The sequence below is a fragment of the Arachis hypogaea genome, chromosome 19 (genome assembly GCF_003086295.3).
Source record: "Arachis hypogaea cultivar Tifrunner chromosome 19, arahy.Tifrunner.gnm2.J5K5, whole genome shotgun sequence".
Lineage (NCBI taxonomy): Eukaryota > Viridiplantae > Streptophyta > Magnoliopsida > Fabales > Fabaceae > Arachis > Arachis hypogaea.
Genome location: NC_092054.1, coordinates 117141692 through 117155456, shown reverse-complemented (window position 1 = coordinate 117155456; position 13765 = coordinate 117141692). Strand labels below are relative to the sequence as shown.

Below are 13765 nucleotides of genomic sequence, written 5' to 3'. Positions count from 1 at the left end.
GTTGACAGAGAAACAGCAGAAACCAGACGCACAACTCTGAGATGGTGGCGACGCAAACCCACAGGTGCAGATACGACAGCAGCGTCACAAATCGAGGGTGGCAACTGGGGACACGAAGATGAACCAAGGAGAATTGGAGAGGCGCTGTCATCGTTTGGACCCTTGGAGGTGCTACCGGCGACGGGTCATGCTCCAAGATTTGTTTACAGCAAAGGAGAGGAAAAAGAGTAAAGAAGAAAAAAGAGATTAGGATTACATGCTGATGAAAATGAAATTGTATTTAGGAGTTAGGGTTATTAATTAAAATTAAAGGCATTTTAATAATTTTAAATATTTAGTCTCCACTTTTTATTTCAGACCAAATATAATAAGGAGACATAAATCAATCTTATACACTTCTACACCAAATATAATACTCATATTTATCTATGTATCTGTCTTTTGGTCTCTGTCTCTCAAACAAAGGCTTCTTTAGATTTTAGAAACCACATAGCATAGCCGGGCGTGTTGTATTGTTCGGTTAAGGCGTTCGGCACTTCGGCAGAAGGCTTAATAAGAATAAGTATGAAACAATGGAACACACTAATGCCACTGCTGTCCCTGGGAATTCTCGTCTCCCCAACAAGAACACACAACACCCAATTTTGAATCCCATTCCTTATTATTATTCTCAATAGTCCCCCTTTCTCTTCTGCTTCTGCTTCCATTTTTCAATTTCATGCTGATCTCTTTCGTACTCTTTCTGCTCCGGATCTCTCGCGTACCCCAGGTTTTCACCTACTCTTTCTTTCTTTCTTTTTTCGGTCAAACACATTTTGACTTCCTTTGACTTCTCTCCTTTCCTTTTATGTCTTTTTTTTTTTGTTTTTCTTTTCAATTTTTTTTTCTCGGTTATATATTCTGTGACATATGGTGTCCCTATCTGTTTTAATTAGTCTCTCTTTAAAAAAAACTGCAAGTTTTTGTGATGATAGGAATAGACGCTGTTTGTTTCGTTACTTGAGGGTGTGTTACTAATTTCTTTCTAAAGTGCTTTTTTTTTTTGCTCTCGACATTTATCTACTATGCATGTTGAACCGCCTCGAAGAAATTATTAATCATGTATGATTGCTGTTCTCCTTCGTGTTTCTTATCTTCTTTGTTTGATGTCGTGATGGAGTAAAAAGAAGGAAGAAAAATAGTAAATTTGAGTAATGATTCATTTTTTGTGAGCTTATTAGATTTTTGCATCTGGTAGTATCTAATTAGGAAACACTGTTGTGTATTCACAGTTCCAAGGATTTTGTGATGATGGATTTAAAGACAAAGAGGAGAACTATTACAGACAATGGTGATGGAGGGGATGATTTAGTCCTTGCTAATTTGATTGCAAATGGAGATGAGGTAGGTCCTCTTGTCAGGCTCGCCTTTGAAACAGGGCGGCCACAAGGGCTCCTTCACCAGCTGAGTTATGTGGTTAAGAAAAAAGAAGCTGAGATCGAGGAGCTGTGCAAAACCCACTACGAGGATTTCATCCTTGCGGTTGATGAGCTTCGAGGTGTGTTGGTTGATGCAGAGGAGCTAAAGGGCGAGCTGCAAAGCGACAATTTTAAGTTGCAGCAGGTTGGCAGCACCCTTCTAGTGAAGCTTGAGGAGCTTCTTGAGTCTTATTCTGTTAAGAAGAATCTGACGGAAGCTATAAAAATGTCAAAGAAATGTATGGAGGTGTTGGAGGTATGTGTCAAGTGTAACAGTCACATTTCTCAAGGCCAGTTTTATCTTGCATTGAAATATGTCAACTTGCTTGAGAAAAGTTACTTGCAGGATATTCCTGTAGACTCTCTCAAAATGGTCATTAAGAAGAGAATTCCGATAATAAAATCGCACATTGAGAAGAAAGTATGCAATCAGGTTAATGAATGGATGGTTCACATAAGGAGTTCTGCTAAAACTATAGGGCAAACGGCTATTGGTCGTACTGCAACTGTTCGTCAGAGGGACATGGAAATGCTGGAACAGCAGAGGAGGGCCGAGGAGCAGAATGTTTCGGGAGTAGGGGATCTAGCTTATACTTTGGATGTAGAAGACATTGAAGAAGATTCCAACTTCAAGTTTGATCTTTCACCTCTCTATCGTGCTTATCATATTCATGATCATCTGGGTATCAGAGAGCGGTTTCGCGAATATTACTACACTAATAGACTGTTACAATTGAATTCAGACCTGGAGTTATCTATGGCACAACCTTTTGTTGAATCATACCAGACATATTTTGCTCAAATAGCCGGATTCTTTATAGTGGAGGATAGAGTCCTGAGAACGACTGGGGGGCTTCTGACAGCGGATCAGGTTGACACAATGTGGGAGACAGCCGTGACTAAAATGACATCTGTGTTGGAGGAAAAGTTCTCCCTTATGGACTCTGCCACTCATCTTCTCCTGGTGAAGGATTACGTCGTTCTCTTTGGGTCTACTCTCAGACAATGTGGACGTGAGATCGGCACACTTCTTGATATGCTCGATAGCAACCATGACAAATACCACCTTCTTCTTTTGGAAGAATGTCGGAAACAATTTGTTGATGGTCTGGACAATGACTCATATGAGCAACTGGTGATAAAGAAAGAAACTGACTATGAGAGTAGTGTTTTGTCGTTTAATCTTCAGACTTCAGACATCATGCCTTCTTTTCCATATGCTGCACCGTTCTCCTCCATGGTACCCGATGCTTGTCGCATTGTAAGATCCTTTATCAAAGGCTCTGTTGATTACTTGTCTGATTGCACGCATACAAATCTCTTTGATGTTGTGAGGAACTATTTGGATAAGTTCCTGATTGATGTATTGAATGGAACATTACTCAATACTATCAACAGTGGCAAGATAAGTGTACCTCACGCTATGCAGATTGCTGCAAATATAGCTGTTCTTGAAAGAGCTTGCGATTTTTTCCTTCGTCATGCGGCTCAACTGTGTGGCATCCCATTCCAATCAGTTGAAAGGCTTCAAGCTACTTTGACATCAAAGTTGGTCCTGAAGACGACAAGAGAAGCAGCTTATATTGCTGTGCAGAGTTTGGTAGACTCCAAAATTGACGAGTTTATGTCTCTTAGCGAAAGAGTCAATTGGACTTCTGAGGAGACAAATCAGAATGGGAATGGCTACATGAATGAAGCTATCAATTACCTCGAGTATGTTCTATCCACAGCGCAGCAAATTCTATCCATGGATGCTATGTACAAAGTTGGGGTTGGTGCTTTTGAGCATATTTCCAATTCCATTGTGGCTGCTTTCTCTAGTGATGGCGTCAAAAGGTTTAATGCAAACGCAGTCATGAACATAGAGAATGACCTCCAGATCATAGAGAATTTTGCAGAAGAAAAGTTCTATTCTCTTGGTTTAGGTGAAATTTACGCTGAAGCTAGTTTTAAGAGCTGCTTGATCGAAGCACAGCAATTGATTAATCTTTTGCTAAGTAGTCAACCAGAGAACTTCATGAACCCTGATGTGAGGGAGAAGAGTTACTATGCACTGGATTATAAGAAGGTGGCTGCTATTTGTGACAAATTCAAAGATTCTCCAGATAGAATCTTTGGGAGCCTTTCAAGTAAAAATGCAAAGCAAAGTGCTAGAAAGAAATCACTAGATGTGCTCAAAAAGAGGCTTAAGGATTTCAACTGAATGATTTCATTGCAGGTAGTAGGGCATATTTGAAGTGTTTCGTCTTGTTATGGATGTTTAACTTCAGGTTGATGTACTAGTTTTTCTATATTGTTCGACAAGATTGTTTGGAAATCTTGGAAATGAATTCATTCTAGAAATCGAATTCCATTCTTTCAAAGTACCCAAAATTAAATCAGGTTAAATAAAGGTCTAATTTGCTATAGTAACTCACTGAATTAAAAGTGAAGAATATATATGCTAAAAATGCCATTAAAGCATAATGAATGAATTTGTTCTAGGTGAGTTTGTTGTCTTAATGAAGGGCAAAATAGTTGAAATAAAAAACAACTCATTTTTCATATATGTGATCTATTGATTTATTCCAAGGACATTTTAAATCATAGCAAAATGAAATTGTCAAGAACCAGGGCTTGCTCAATATAAATCATATGGGATTTACCTAAATTATATATACTTTTGTAGAGTATGTTAAGCATCAATTTGTCTGGTTTGAAGTTAATTTACTTTGCATTTGAGCATTTAAGGATCTATTTTCTAATGCAATAATTCAAAGTCTATCTGAGTTTTATGGGACTTAATTAATAACAATCTGGCCTAAGCTTTGCTTATGCCATAAGGTACTTCAATTTCAATTAGATTTTAATCTCCTCCATTACAAGTTTAAATTGTTAAACAAAATTTATTCTGAATTGTGGAGTACCACATACATGAATGCTGGATCATAACCAAATCACTACCAACTAATGACCCTTTATTTAATTCTTCCTAGTTTATTCTTTTAACTATATCAAAGCCTGAGCCTTATAACATTAAACTACAATGGGTTGTTCTCCTTCAAGCTCAGATATGACTATCAATGAATCAGTCAATGCAAGAAAGAGAGGTTCAGACTTTGGAATTGGATTGATTACCTGAAAAATGGGAAAGCTTATGAGTGTGTTTATATATATTGGATGCTAAAATGAATTATTCAGAACAGAATAAATGTGAATTCACATCATTGGCATACCTTTCTGTCATTTTTTACATAACCTATGGCTACTTCTCTCCTTAAATGAGCTCTCTCAGAAAGCTCTGAAAATGATGGTTTCTCTCCTTCTTTCATGTAAAGGCCAATATCCTGTAGAGCAATAAAAAATAAATAAAAAAAGAGACAATGATAAAGCTCCAAAGAGGAATTAAGCCCAAAATAGTCCATGAGATTGGCCGCTTGCACTGAAAAGGTGCCCAAGATCCCAATTGCACCATAAACGTCCATGAAAAATGTACCACATTAGTCTTCCACTCCCTTTTCGTCGAGTTACTCCTCGCGCCGTGGGTGATGTGGCACATCCTTTCCATGTTGGATTAGACAAAACAATGTCGCTTTAGTTTTGGCACTAAATGCTTGATGAAACGACGTCGTTTAACCTTAATGGCCATACATTTGTTGTGGGGAATAAGACGTTTTGTGGTATATTAAAGTTAAATGGCGTTGTTTCATCAAGCATTTGGTGCCAAATCTAAAGCGACGTCATTTTGTTTAGTCTAGCATGGAAGGTATGGAAGGTTATGTGACAGATCACTTACAGCATGACGAGTAACTCGATGGAAAGAGGGTAGGGACCAACATGGTGCAATTTTTTCAATCTCAGAGACCTTTGTGGTGCAATTGGAATCTTATGGACTTTTTGGTGTAAGCGGGCAATCTCAAGACCACTTTAGGGTTTAACTCCTCCAAAGAGCTACACTGAATGGACATTGATCTACATTGATCTAATTTCAATGCCATATACTGCAATAGGGCAAGTAACATGTTTAGTTGATCACGTTTACATTTCTCAAGAATTGTATAATCAAAGGAATAGAGTGCTGAAATTATTTATATGATAAAACCCTCGTACATATTATTAGGAGACTAATCATTTTGATACACTTTCAGTACAAACTACAAAGAGTTTTATGCAATTAATCAATTATTTAGCAGCATGTTTAATTTGAGATACTTTGCTGAGAGCCAAACATTTCTAAGGATATAACCTAACATGATTGCATGTAAACATCAAAATTTTATCCAATTATTATTACCCCTTTTGGTGGATGCATGCATATTACCTTTACATATATTTCGTCGCCTTCTGCATTTAGAATGTCTTTCCAAACTTCGTTCAATTCACTGTTCTCGGCCACTGTTTTACGAGTTCAAATACTTACTACGTTAACATTGACACATCAAAGGAAGCAAAAGAAGCAAAGCTCAAGAAATAAGAGAACAAAAGAGTGTATAACCTTGAGCTGTTACAAGGCTCATCACTTCTTCTGCAGCAATATAGGCCATCGATGGTTTGATTCTATTAATCTGCAGCCAAATTTATACATTAGTACGAATTAAGGACAATTAAGAAAGTTAAAACAAAATCAAAATATTAAGAGAATTACTTGCTTTCCCAATTTGGAATCAACAATTTCTGCAACTAGATTTTGGACCTATAAAAAAGAGCCAAATTAATCCAAACATATATAGATACTCTTTAAACTAAAAAGAACTAATTGTTGAACATTTTGAATTCAAACTATAGGATAAAGTAAGTGTAAAATACCAACCTTAACCCCAAGTTTGTTGCAGATATTTTCTGCAAGTAGGAGAGAATATGCAGATTGCTTATCAGCCTTTGATGGCTCTCCAAGAAGCCAGTCTCTGTCTGATATGACGGCGACCGAGAGAGGAATATCTTCATTCTTCAAAGAATTCTGAATATTCAAAATGGTCCCCTCTAAAGTGGCATAATCCATTGGATTTCCAATCTATAAATGTAACCAAAGCAATGATTACATGATTATACCAAATGCATGAACCAACATAAATTCGAATAAATTAGTTGACAGCTTGAGATGATACCCTATGCGAAACTCGGACATTCTTGAGTTTGCTGTGACCAGTAATGTTATTTGTCCTGCTCATTCTTTCGTTTAATGGTGCATCTGATAATACTTCCTGCAACATTGTCATTGTTTATCAGAAATTACACTCTCACAAGAGTTTATATATCATCGAAATGATTCCACCATATGTAGGAACATACCAAAACACTACCAGGACCAAGATAGTTATCATACTCTTGAAGCATTTCTACCGCATCAGGTCGCCACCCAAGTAAAAGAATACATTCTTTAGGTCCTAAACTCCAATCTGATGCCTTAATGATTATCACCAAAGAAAGTTAGCATTTCATACAATCCACATGGTATGACACTAATCTGACATGTCAACACAGAATAGAAGTAACATACCTTGGAACCTGATCTATTTGGACGTTTTACGACATTAGCTTGTCTTAATTTACACAACTCCATCGCATGACGCACATCCTTTTCGTGTACTTCCTTGTTATGGATTCCGTCTTTTCCTTCTTGCCCGTTTGTGGTTACAAATTTTGGATTTTTAGTACCCTCAAGGGATCCAATGAACAATATCTAGCAAGGAAAGCTGAGTGATATGAGAGAGTATGCTTGCAAGCCTTAACAATTCATCAATGTCATAAAAGGAGAATTTAAATGAATACGCATCAACCTGAGCAATGTTATAAACTACTTCAGAAAGCCAAATCAAAGACATGAATAGTCTATCCAAAATTCAAATTGAACTAGCATAGTAGATAATACAACAATCACATGATGCCAACAAGGCCCTTGGTTTCTTCTTCAAAGAAAACCTATGTTATCACTATCATAGATTTTCCCTTGTCCCTATTGTTCATAAGAGATGAGCTTTTTAAGTTAAGAGTGGATACACCCTTACCTTAACTAGCTTCCTAAAGGTAAACCAAGTTATCATCTTAAATTGTTTTCAATTGGAAATGAGTTAATCTGCAGGCATGGGATTCTAGTTATAATTGCCAATCTTTTTTTATCATAAAAAATTCTAAAACACTGCACCAATACCAGTCATTTTGTATATAGCCATCTAAACCTGGCACTCTTCACAAAATCCAAGACAGAAAGGTAGACAGGACAGATGAGATATAATTAATTTGAAATCAAACTGAGTTATGGTTAGTTGACATACTTTGTCAGTTTTCTGCAGAATTTCACCATCATTTGGGTGGAAAAATATCCTCCCACTACGATAAAGACCGCACACAACAGCCTGAAACAACATTAACGTAAAGATCACTAATGTGATGTATGTAATATAAATGGATCCTTTGGTAAAAAAGAACTACGTTTGAAGAAAATAGTTACCTCTTGAAATCCACGTCTTATTTGCCTATATGTCATTCCTTCTAGATTAGGCAAGCTGCAAAGATTGAATACATTTTCTGCATGTGGAAATCTAGAAGTTAGAATTCAGAGGTGATTTACATGTAGGTCAAGAAGAAAATTCATAAAAGTTTAACATGATTTCAAATATTAGAGAAAACATCTTAGTTTACCACTCTAATTTAATGTCTCACTGACTAAACAGCAAAGTGAAAATCATACTAGAATTTGGAGCTAGATCTGTCATTTTGAAATTATCTCCTACTTTGGTAGAGATGAAACATATATAAAATAGCATTTTAAGAAGATATATCAAATAAATGACCGCGAGACCTTTACAAACACAATATGTATAACATATAGAGAGCATAAGTGTAGTACTTCGATAATTTAGCAGGTGCCTGTAGATCTTTATAAGCCCTTTCTGCCGAGAGCACTGAACAAATAATTTGGATGCAACATTTTCTACCGGCGCTACATTCAATCCTGAGATTGACTTCAGCAATTCACATGTACTGGAACCTGAAACCTGCATTCGATAATTGAGAATCTGTTAGAAAAAGTTTTATTCTCGGCACTTTTTGTCCGGTTTCACTAAAGATACTCATAAAAACGATACCTCGACTATGGTGGGGATAGAATCCATCTTTGGAATTGGTTGAAGGGCTAATACAGAAAGAAATGCATCTGTGTCAACTTCATACCTAATATATGTAAGGATATGGTATTATAAACTTCATTAAAGTGAAATTCAGCATGCAACAGAAGTCAAATTATGCAGAAACTTGTGCTACTAAAACAACTCAAACTATCGGTGTGAGAACTATGATGCCAGTAATTGGCCTACATTCAACAAATAGAGAAGTCAAAGAAAAAAAACTCTCCAACCATCATGACAAATGGTTAGCAGTTAAGTATTTTCGCGAGAGAACTTGAATCTAAACATGCATTTCACTACTTGTGCTCTTACCGATCCCCTTTTGTTGGCAGTATGATTATTGCACGTGCCTTATTCGCAGCTGCTCTCTCAAATGATTTTGTTAAACTGAGGCTACAACTGTAAGTCCAGAAATTTCAAATAAGCATGAAAGAAAGTAAGTTCAAACTTCAAATGTATCAGTAAAATACAAACATTAGCCATGCATGCAGAAAGATGTATGATTAAATAGGCAAAGGACTATCCATTTTATCTCTTTTTAATGCATATTTCTACAAAATTAAGCAAACCTTCATTTGTATTTTTCTTGTTGAATTTGATCACATTACACATTCTATCTTTTATTCTCTAAATAGAACCTTCTCCAAAATAACCAAAGGAAAGCAAGTAATTAATGCAAAATATGTTCCCATGATTAAAAGAAGGAAATTACCAAGCAATGATACCTCTTGGTAAGCACATCGATGTGATTTAAATCTTTTGCGATATTTTCAGCTATCCGATCCATCTGTTTTCTTGGAAGATCGGACATAAGAAGAATTCTCTGCTTCCTGCATAGAAATGAAAAAACATATTACAAAAGCCATCAAGCAGAGCGGAAGAAAAGGGAAATAGGCAACTACCTTGTCTGAACCATTTACCTAGCTGTAGCTGTGCCTAAGCGGACGGCGTATTCATGATACTTATTTAGCTGCTTTAATATGAATGGTAGATGACTATTCATCCCACAAATAATGATATGATCAGTCTCTAGAACTTGTATTTGTGCCCCCTCCCTGAGTTTTTGCATATTATTCTGATTGGAAGACTTATAATTAGCAACATGCATTAAGAAACATTACTTGATGAATGCTTACGGCTTCGGATCTTACCCTAAATTGTTCAGTCATTGTACTTAGCAGGCGAGAGTAAAACAATATACCCCATATTGCAAGAAGAAATCCAATGATACGCTCAATGCGTGTTGATTGCTGAAGACCAACAAAATGCATGCTATTTAGTCAACATAAAATGCTTACAAACAAAATTTAGAATAAGATTAATGTACCCTTAAATGAGTAGATGAAGAACAAAGACAAGCCCATGCTTCCCAGAAGCAATCTTCCAGAGATTGTTTACTACCCCTGGGTAATTGAATATTAACCAGATCAGTAAACACATATAAGCAAATAAAAAATGATATATTCTCCTAACTGGTGTGCCTAAAAATTCTCCTGATTCAAAATATCAATCACATATATTCAGTCGTCCTTTGATGCCGTGTAAATTACAACTCAATCGATGTGAGTGAAATATTGAATTAGGAGAATCAGTAAGTAAATTATTAGGAGACTACATCAAGACTCGCCTAGAGAGTGGATAATTCCATTTCGAAAGTGCATTTGATTACCGGAACTTGAAAAAAAGGAGACCACCAATGACAACAAATGAGAAGCATGCTACAAGGAGCACCACAAAGAACCTGAAAGAGCAAACTGATTCATTCAGATAACAAGGAGCTTAAATTTCGCATAGCAGGAAAGATTTTGGAAAATAAACAAGATCCATTGATTTAAATCATTGCATAAACACAACCAAGTTAGACACTTTTTACTGGAAGTATTCAGATAAATTTTCTGTTACCCTTCTTGGCCTCTAACAAGTGACCTTCCTGGTTGCAAATAATTACCATTTGTTTAGATAACCAAAATACTAAAGGTGCATGGTGTTGCCATTCAGCAATAAGATTATGCATATAGCAAATTTTTGCCTTGTAGCCATGAATTGTCAAGAAATTCATGCTATATTGATAGAATCATCTGGTAGCAATATAAATAACAGGAAAACTATTGAGGAAAGCTTAAAATCTATCTTAATAAATAGTATATAAAAAGGTTCTTGGCCCAAATGAAGGGGATTAAAGCATTGACTTACGTGGCAACATTTCTCTCAAGTTGGATGTTAAATAAGTACAACAGCCGTGCTAAGCTCCATCGAAGATCTTCAAAAGAAGGCAAGGACACATCTAATTTAAGAGGCTTAGGTTTATTCAAGGGATTAGAAATACATGCAAGAGGCAACCTTGTTGCACTAAGAGTCCGAAGCACATCTGGAAGTAATGCTCGGACAACTTTTATTATCGGATTAAAACTTTCCTTATGCATCAATCTCAACAAGAAGTATAGCGACATAGACCTTATCATGTCTTTATGCTGTGGACCCTGCAGCTAAAAACAATGTCTTGAAAGATTTAGTGAAAAGATCCTTAACAACTCAAAATCCTGTTAATATACTCATAGACAGCAGGTTTCAGCATAAAACAACCATGTTCTTTAAAGAAAAAGAATCTCAACAGAACAAGTTCCCAAGGGACCACATATTAACACAAATATGTATTTCTTACCTGAGAACTAGTATTATTTTTCTCTGTTGAAATGCACTGAGTGGCCAAATTTTCTAGCACATTTTTGGAAGTGGTAGAATTTGACATAACTTCTGACCTGTGAGAATCAGTCTCCCATCTCCCTAAACAGATTTCATCAATTCGACTTTTAGTATTAGGAATGAACAATCCAACAAAATGTTGGACCACAGGACAATGAAAGAATATATACAATACAAACATCATAATTAATCAGGAAGACCAATAAATTATCAAACCATATGCAATGACATTTTCACAGATATGTTGTGGGGCGCTGATAAGAAACATGTAAATAAAAAAATAAGCATAGAATTCTAACTCAGAATCCCAGGGAATTTGATGGCTTACTGGCCTTGCTCCCAAGTCTTATGCTTCCTCATAAATAAGTGTACTCTTATTTTTCTATCACTCAAGACACTAAATCATGGTTCCCCCCACGCCCAACAAACTCCTCTTTTTTTTTTTATAAAATGCAGGAACTCAGTAACTGACAAGTTTAAGATGTTATAAGCTCAAACAAAACAAATATTATCAGCTCTCTTGATAATGACTGAACAGAGGAAAAAATCTCTTGATAATGACTTAACAGAGAAAAATTATTGTTGTTTTCTCTTGACTCAAGAAACTCACCTTCACGTTGTACTATACGAGTATGTGCATTCAATACTGAAGATTCGATGCATCTGAGGTGCCAGGGCAAAAACCACCTGCAAAGGCATTGCCAGAAATTAAATAGAGAATTTTCCAAATAAGGTACTAACTTAAAATCCAGTGTACTGAAGTGTTATTAGTAAAACTTGAATGCAAATCCATTCGGTCCAACATTAAAAGTATTAATTATTATAAGCAGCATGAATTGCTATGTAACTGAACCATTTCCATGGAATTCTCTTCATGAGCTTGTGTTATCATCTTCAACAAACATCAACTCCCCCGTCAACAGGAACCGAAATTCAACCCAAGAGGTTGATCTCATGGCTAAAATAATTTGTACTTAATTTTTTAACCACTCATTTTTTTTAACCTTGAGTTAGCAGCAAGCGGAGTTAATTCCCATAAGATAAAAAAAATGCCTTAAAGTCAAGTCAATGCCAATACAAGATTCAGGACATTATTACCATACAAAACTAATGATTAAAGATAGAAAGTTTAAAATTTATACACCAAAACTAACTGTTTTACACTTTAGATTACCATTCAAATGATGAGTATAAAAGGTGATTAATTTTGTTTACATGAGAATACAAGATATGATAATTGTGTATAGATTTTAACTCCGGATAGATATAAAACTATTCAAAGTTGAGTGAATAGCCCCAAAATAAAAAAGAAAGTTTAGCTACACATCTGAGGTAGTAAGGTAAGTGAATAAGGTAATTCCGAATCTCAATGCAAACAAAATGTCCATTGTTTATGATCATTGGCTATACAAATTGAGAAGCATAGAAGTCAACGGAGTAATCCAGAATCTCTAACACTAAGACAGAAGGTAGTAAAACCAGAAATCTAATACGAATTTTGAAAGAAACAACAACATAAAGAACATGAACATGAATAGCAATAGTATACCTCGTACCCTTGACGGTTGATGAGAAGTGGTGGGAATGGGTTGGAAAGCGGGAAGAAGAGAGAATCCATGGCTGAGAGGTATGGCTATGCAAGTGAGGGAGAATCATAGCTCCTTCTCTCTACGCTGATCTGAGAATGGTGATTATTCTCGTACAGCATTTAATGTTGTAGATGTTGGAAGAGAGAAGCATGATGAGTGAAGAAGCAGACGTACAAGGAAATGACGTGGCAATTATCGACTAAATAAATAAATAAATGGCAAAAATTTGGAAGCATGGACAATCGCTTTCTAGATTTGTAACATCTTTACATTGACATAAAGCCATAAAGGTTAAAGGTGTTTGTTTGATGGTGGACCTATTGATTTGGTACCATCACACTTGCTTCTAAAATGTTTTTGGGATTGGAGTAGATTGGATCAGAAATCGAAATAGAATATATTTACATCTACTCTCTCTCGAATCATCCATGATCCACTTGCATGTTTACGGTTGCGAGAGTTACCTAAAACGTTGATTTGAGTCTGAACGTGAAGTCCAGGTTCTTTATGATGCAGTGTCCAACTTGTTTTTGTGCCAAGATGCCGCCGAACGAGTTCTTCGTGAGAATGTGAGAGTGGTATCTACAAGAGACTTCGAGATTTAAGTTAACAAAAGTTTTAAGTAGGGTTTTAGTAGAATAAAACATAAATATATCTGATGGATATTAGTGTATTTATAGTAAAGTTTGATGACTACTTTTTTTGGAATAGTTCCACCTTTAGTTGATGGATAACTGTTCTCTTTATCTTTAAGAGTTTGTTAGGATCTATCCTTTAGGAGAGATAAAGATAGCAGGAGAGATTCAGGGAGGCAGTTACTTATTAGGATAAGTAACACCTGGTCCTTGTCGTCGTGCCCGATCTCTTTAAAAAGGTCGGGTAAATGGTAGAGGCCACTCTTTTTGGGTGGGCC

The 13765-nt window shown here is 36.1% G+C and overlaps 2 protein-coding genes across 5 annotated transcripts; one reads left to right on the top strand and one right to left on the bottom strand.

Moving 5' to 3' along the window:
* Positions 1 to 450: 450 nt before the first annotated feature.
* On the top strand, positions 451 to 3800 carry LOC112775541 (exocyst complex component SEC15A). Its single transcript, XM_025819238.2, has 2 exons — positions 451 to 769; positions 1272 to 3800. Exon 2 carries the CDS (start codon positions 1288 to 1290, stop codon positions 3658 to 3660), a length of 2373 nt encoding a protein of 790 aa, XP_025675023.1. The 5' UTR covers positions 451 to 769; positions 1272 to 1287; the 3' UTR covers positions 3661 to 3800.
* A 441-nt stretch (positions 3801 to 4241) lies between these two features.
* LOC112776705 (putative ion channel POLLUX-like 2) lies at positions 4242 to 13222 on the bottom strand. 4 transcript variants are annotated; one of them, XR_003190146.3, is made up of 23 exons: positions 12813 to 13063; positions 11874 to 11950; positions 11223 to 11344; positions 10754 to 11046; positions 10230 to 10301; positions 9888 to 9963; positions 9712 to 9810; positions 9481 to 9635; positions 9286 to 9390; positions 8873 to 8959; positions 8522 to 8606; positions 8284 to 8431; positions 7885 to 7961; positions 7709 to 7789; positions 6934 to 7116; positions 6726 to 6839; positions 6542 to 6637; positions 6247 to 6447; positions 6086 to 6129; positions 5932 to 6001; positions 5758 to 5831; positions 4673 to 4783; positions 4242 to 4574 (listed from the first exon to the last, which is right to left on the bottom strand). XR_003190146.3 is itself a non-coding variant. In XM_025820931.3 (23 exons), the coding sequence occupies exons 1-23, from the start codon at positions 12917 to 12919 to the stop codon at positions 4473 to 4475; spliced, it is 2577 nt and encodes an 858-aa protein (XP_025676716.1). In that variant the 5' UTR covers positions 12920 to 13222; the 3' UTR covers positions 4242 to 4472. The 4 variants fall into 4 exon arrangements, 3 of the variants coding, with proteins under 3 accessions (XP_025676716.1, XP_025676715.1, XP_025676717.1); XM_025820931.3 differs by having other exon boundaries at positions 6082 to 6129; positions 10754 to 11040; positions 12813 to 13222; XM_025820930.3 differs by having other exon boundaries at positions 6082 to 6129; positions 12813 to 13061.
* Between the last annotated feature and the right edge of the window lie 543 nt (positions 13223 to 13765).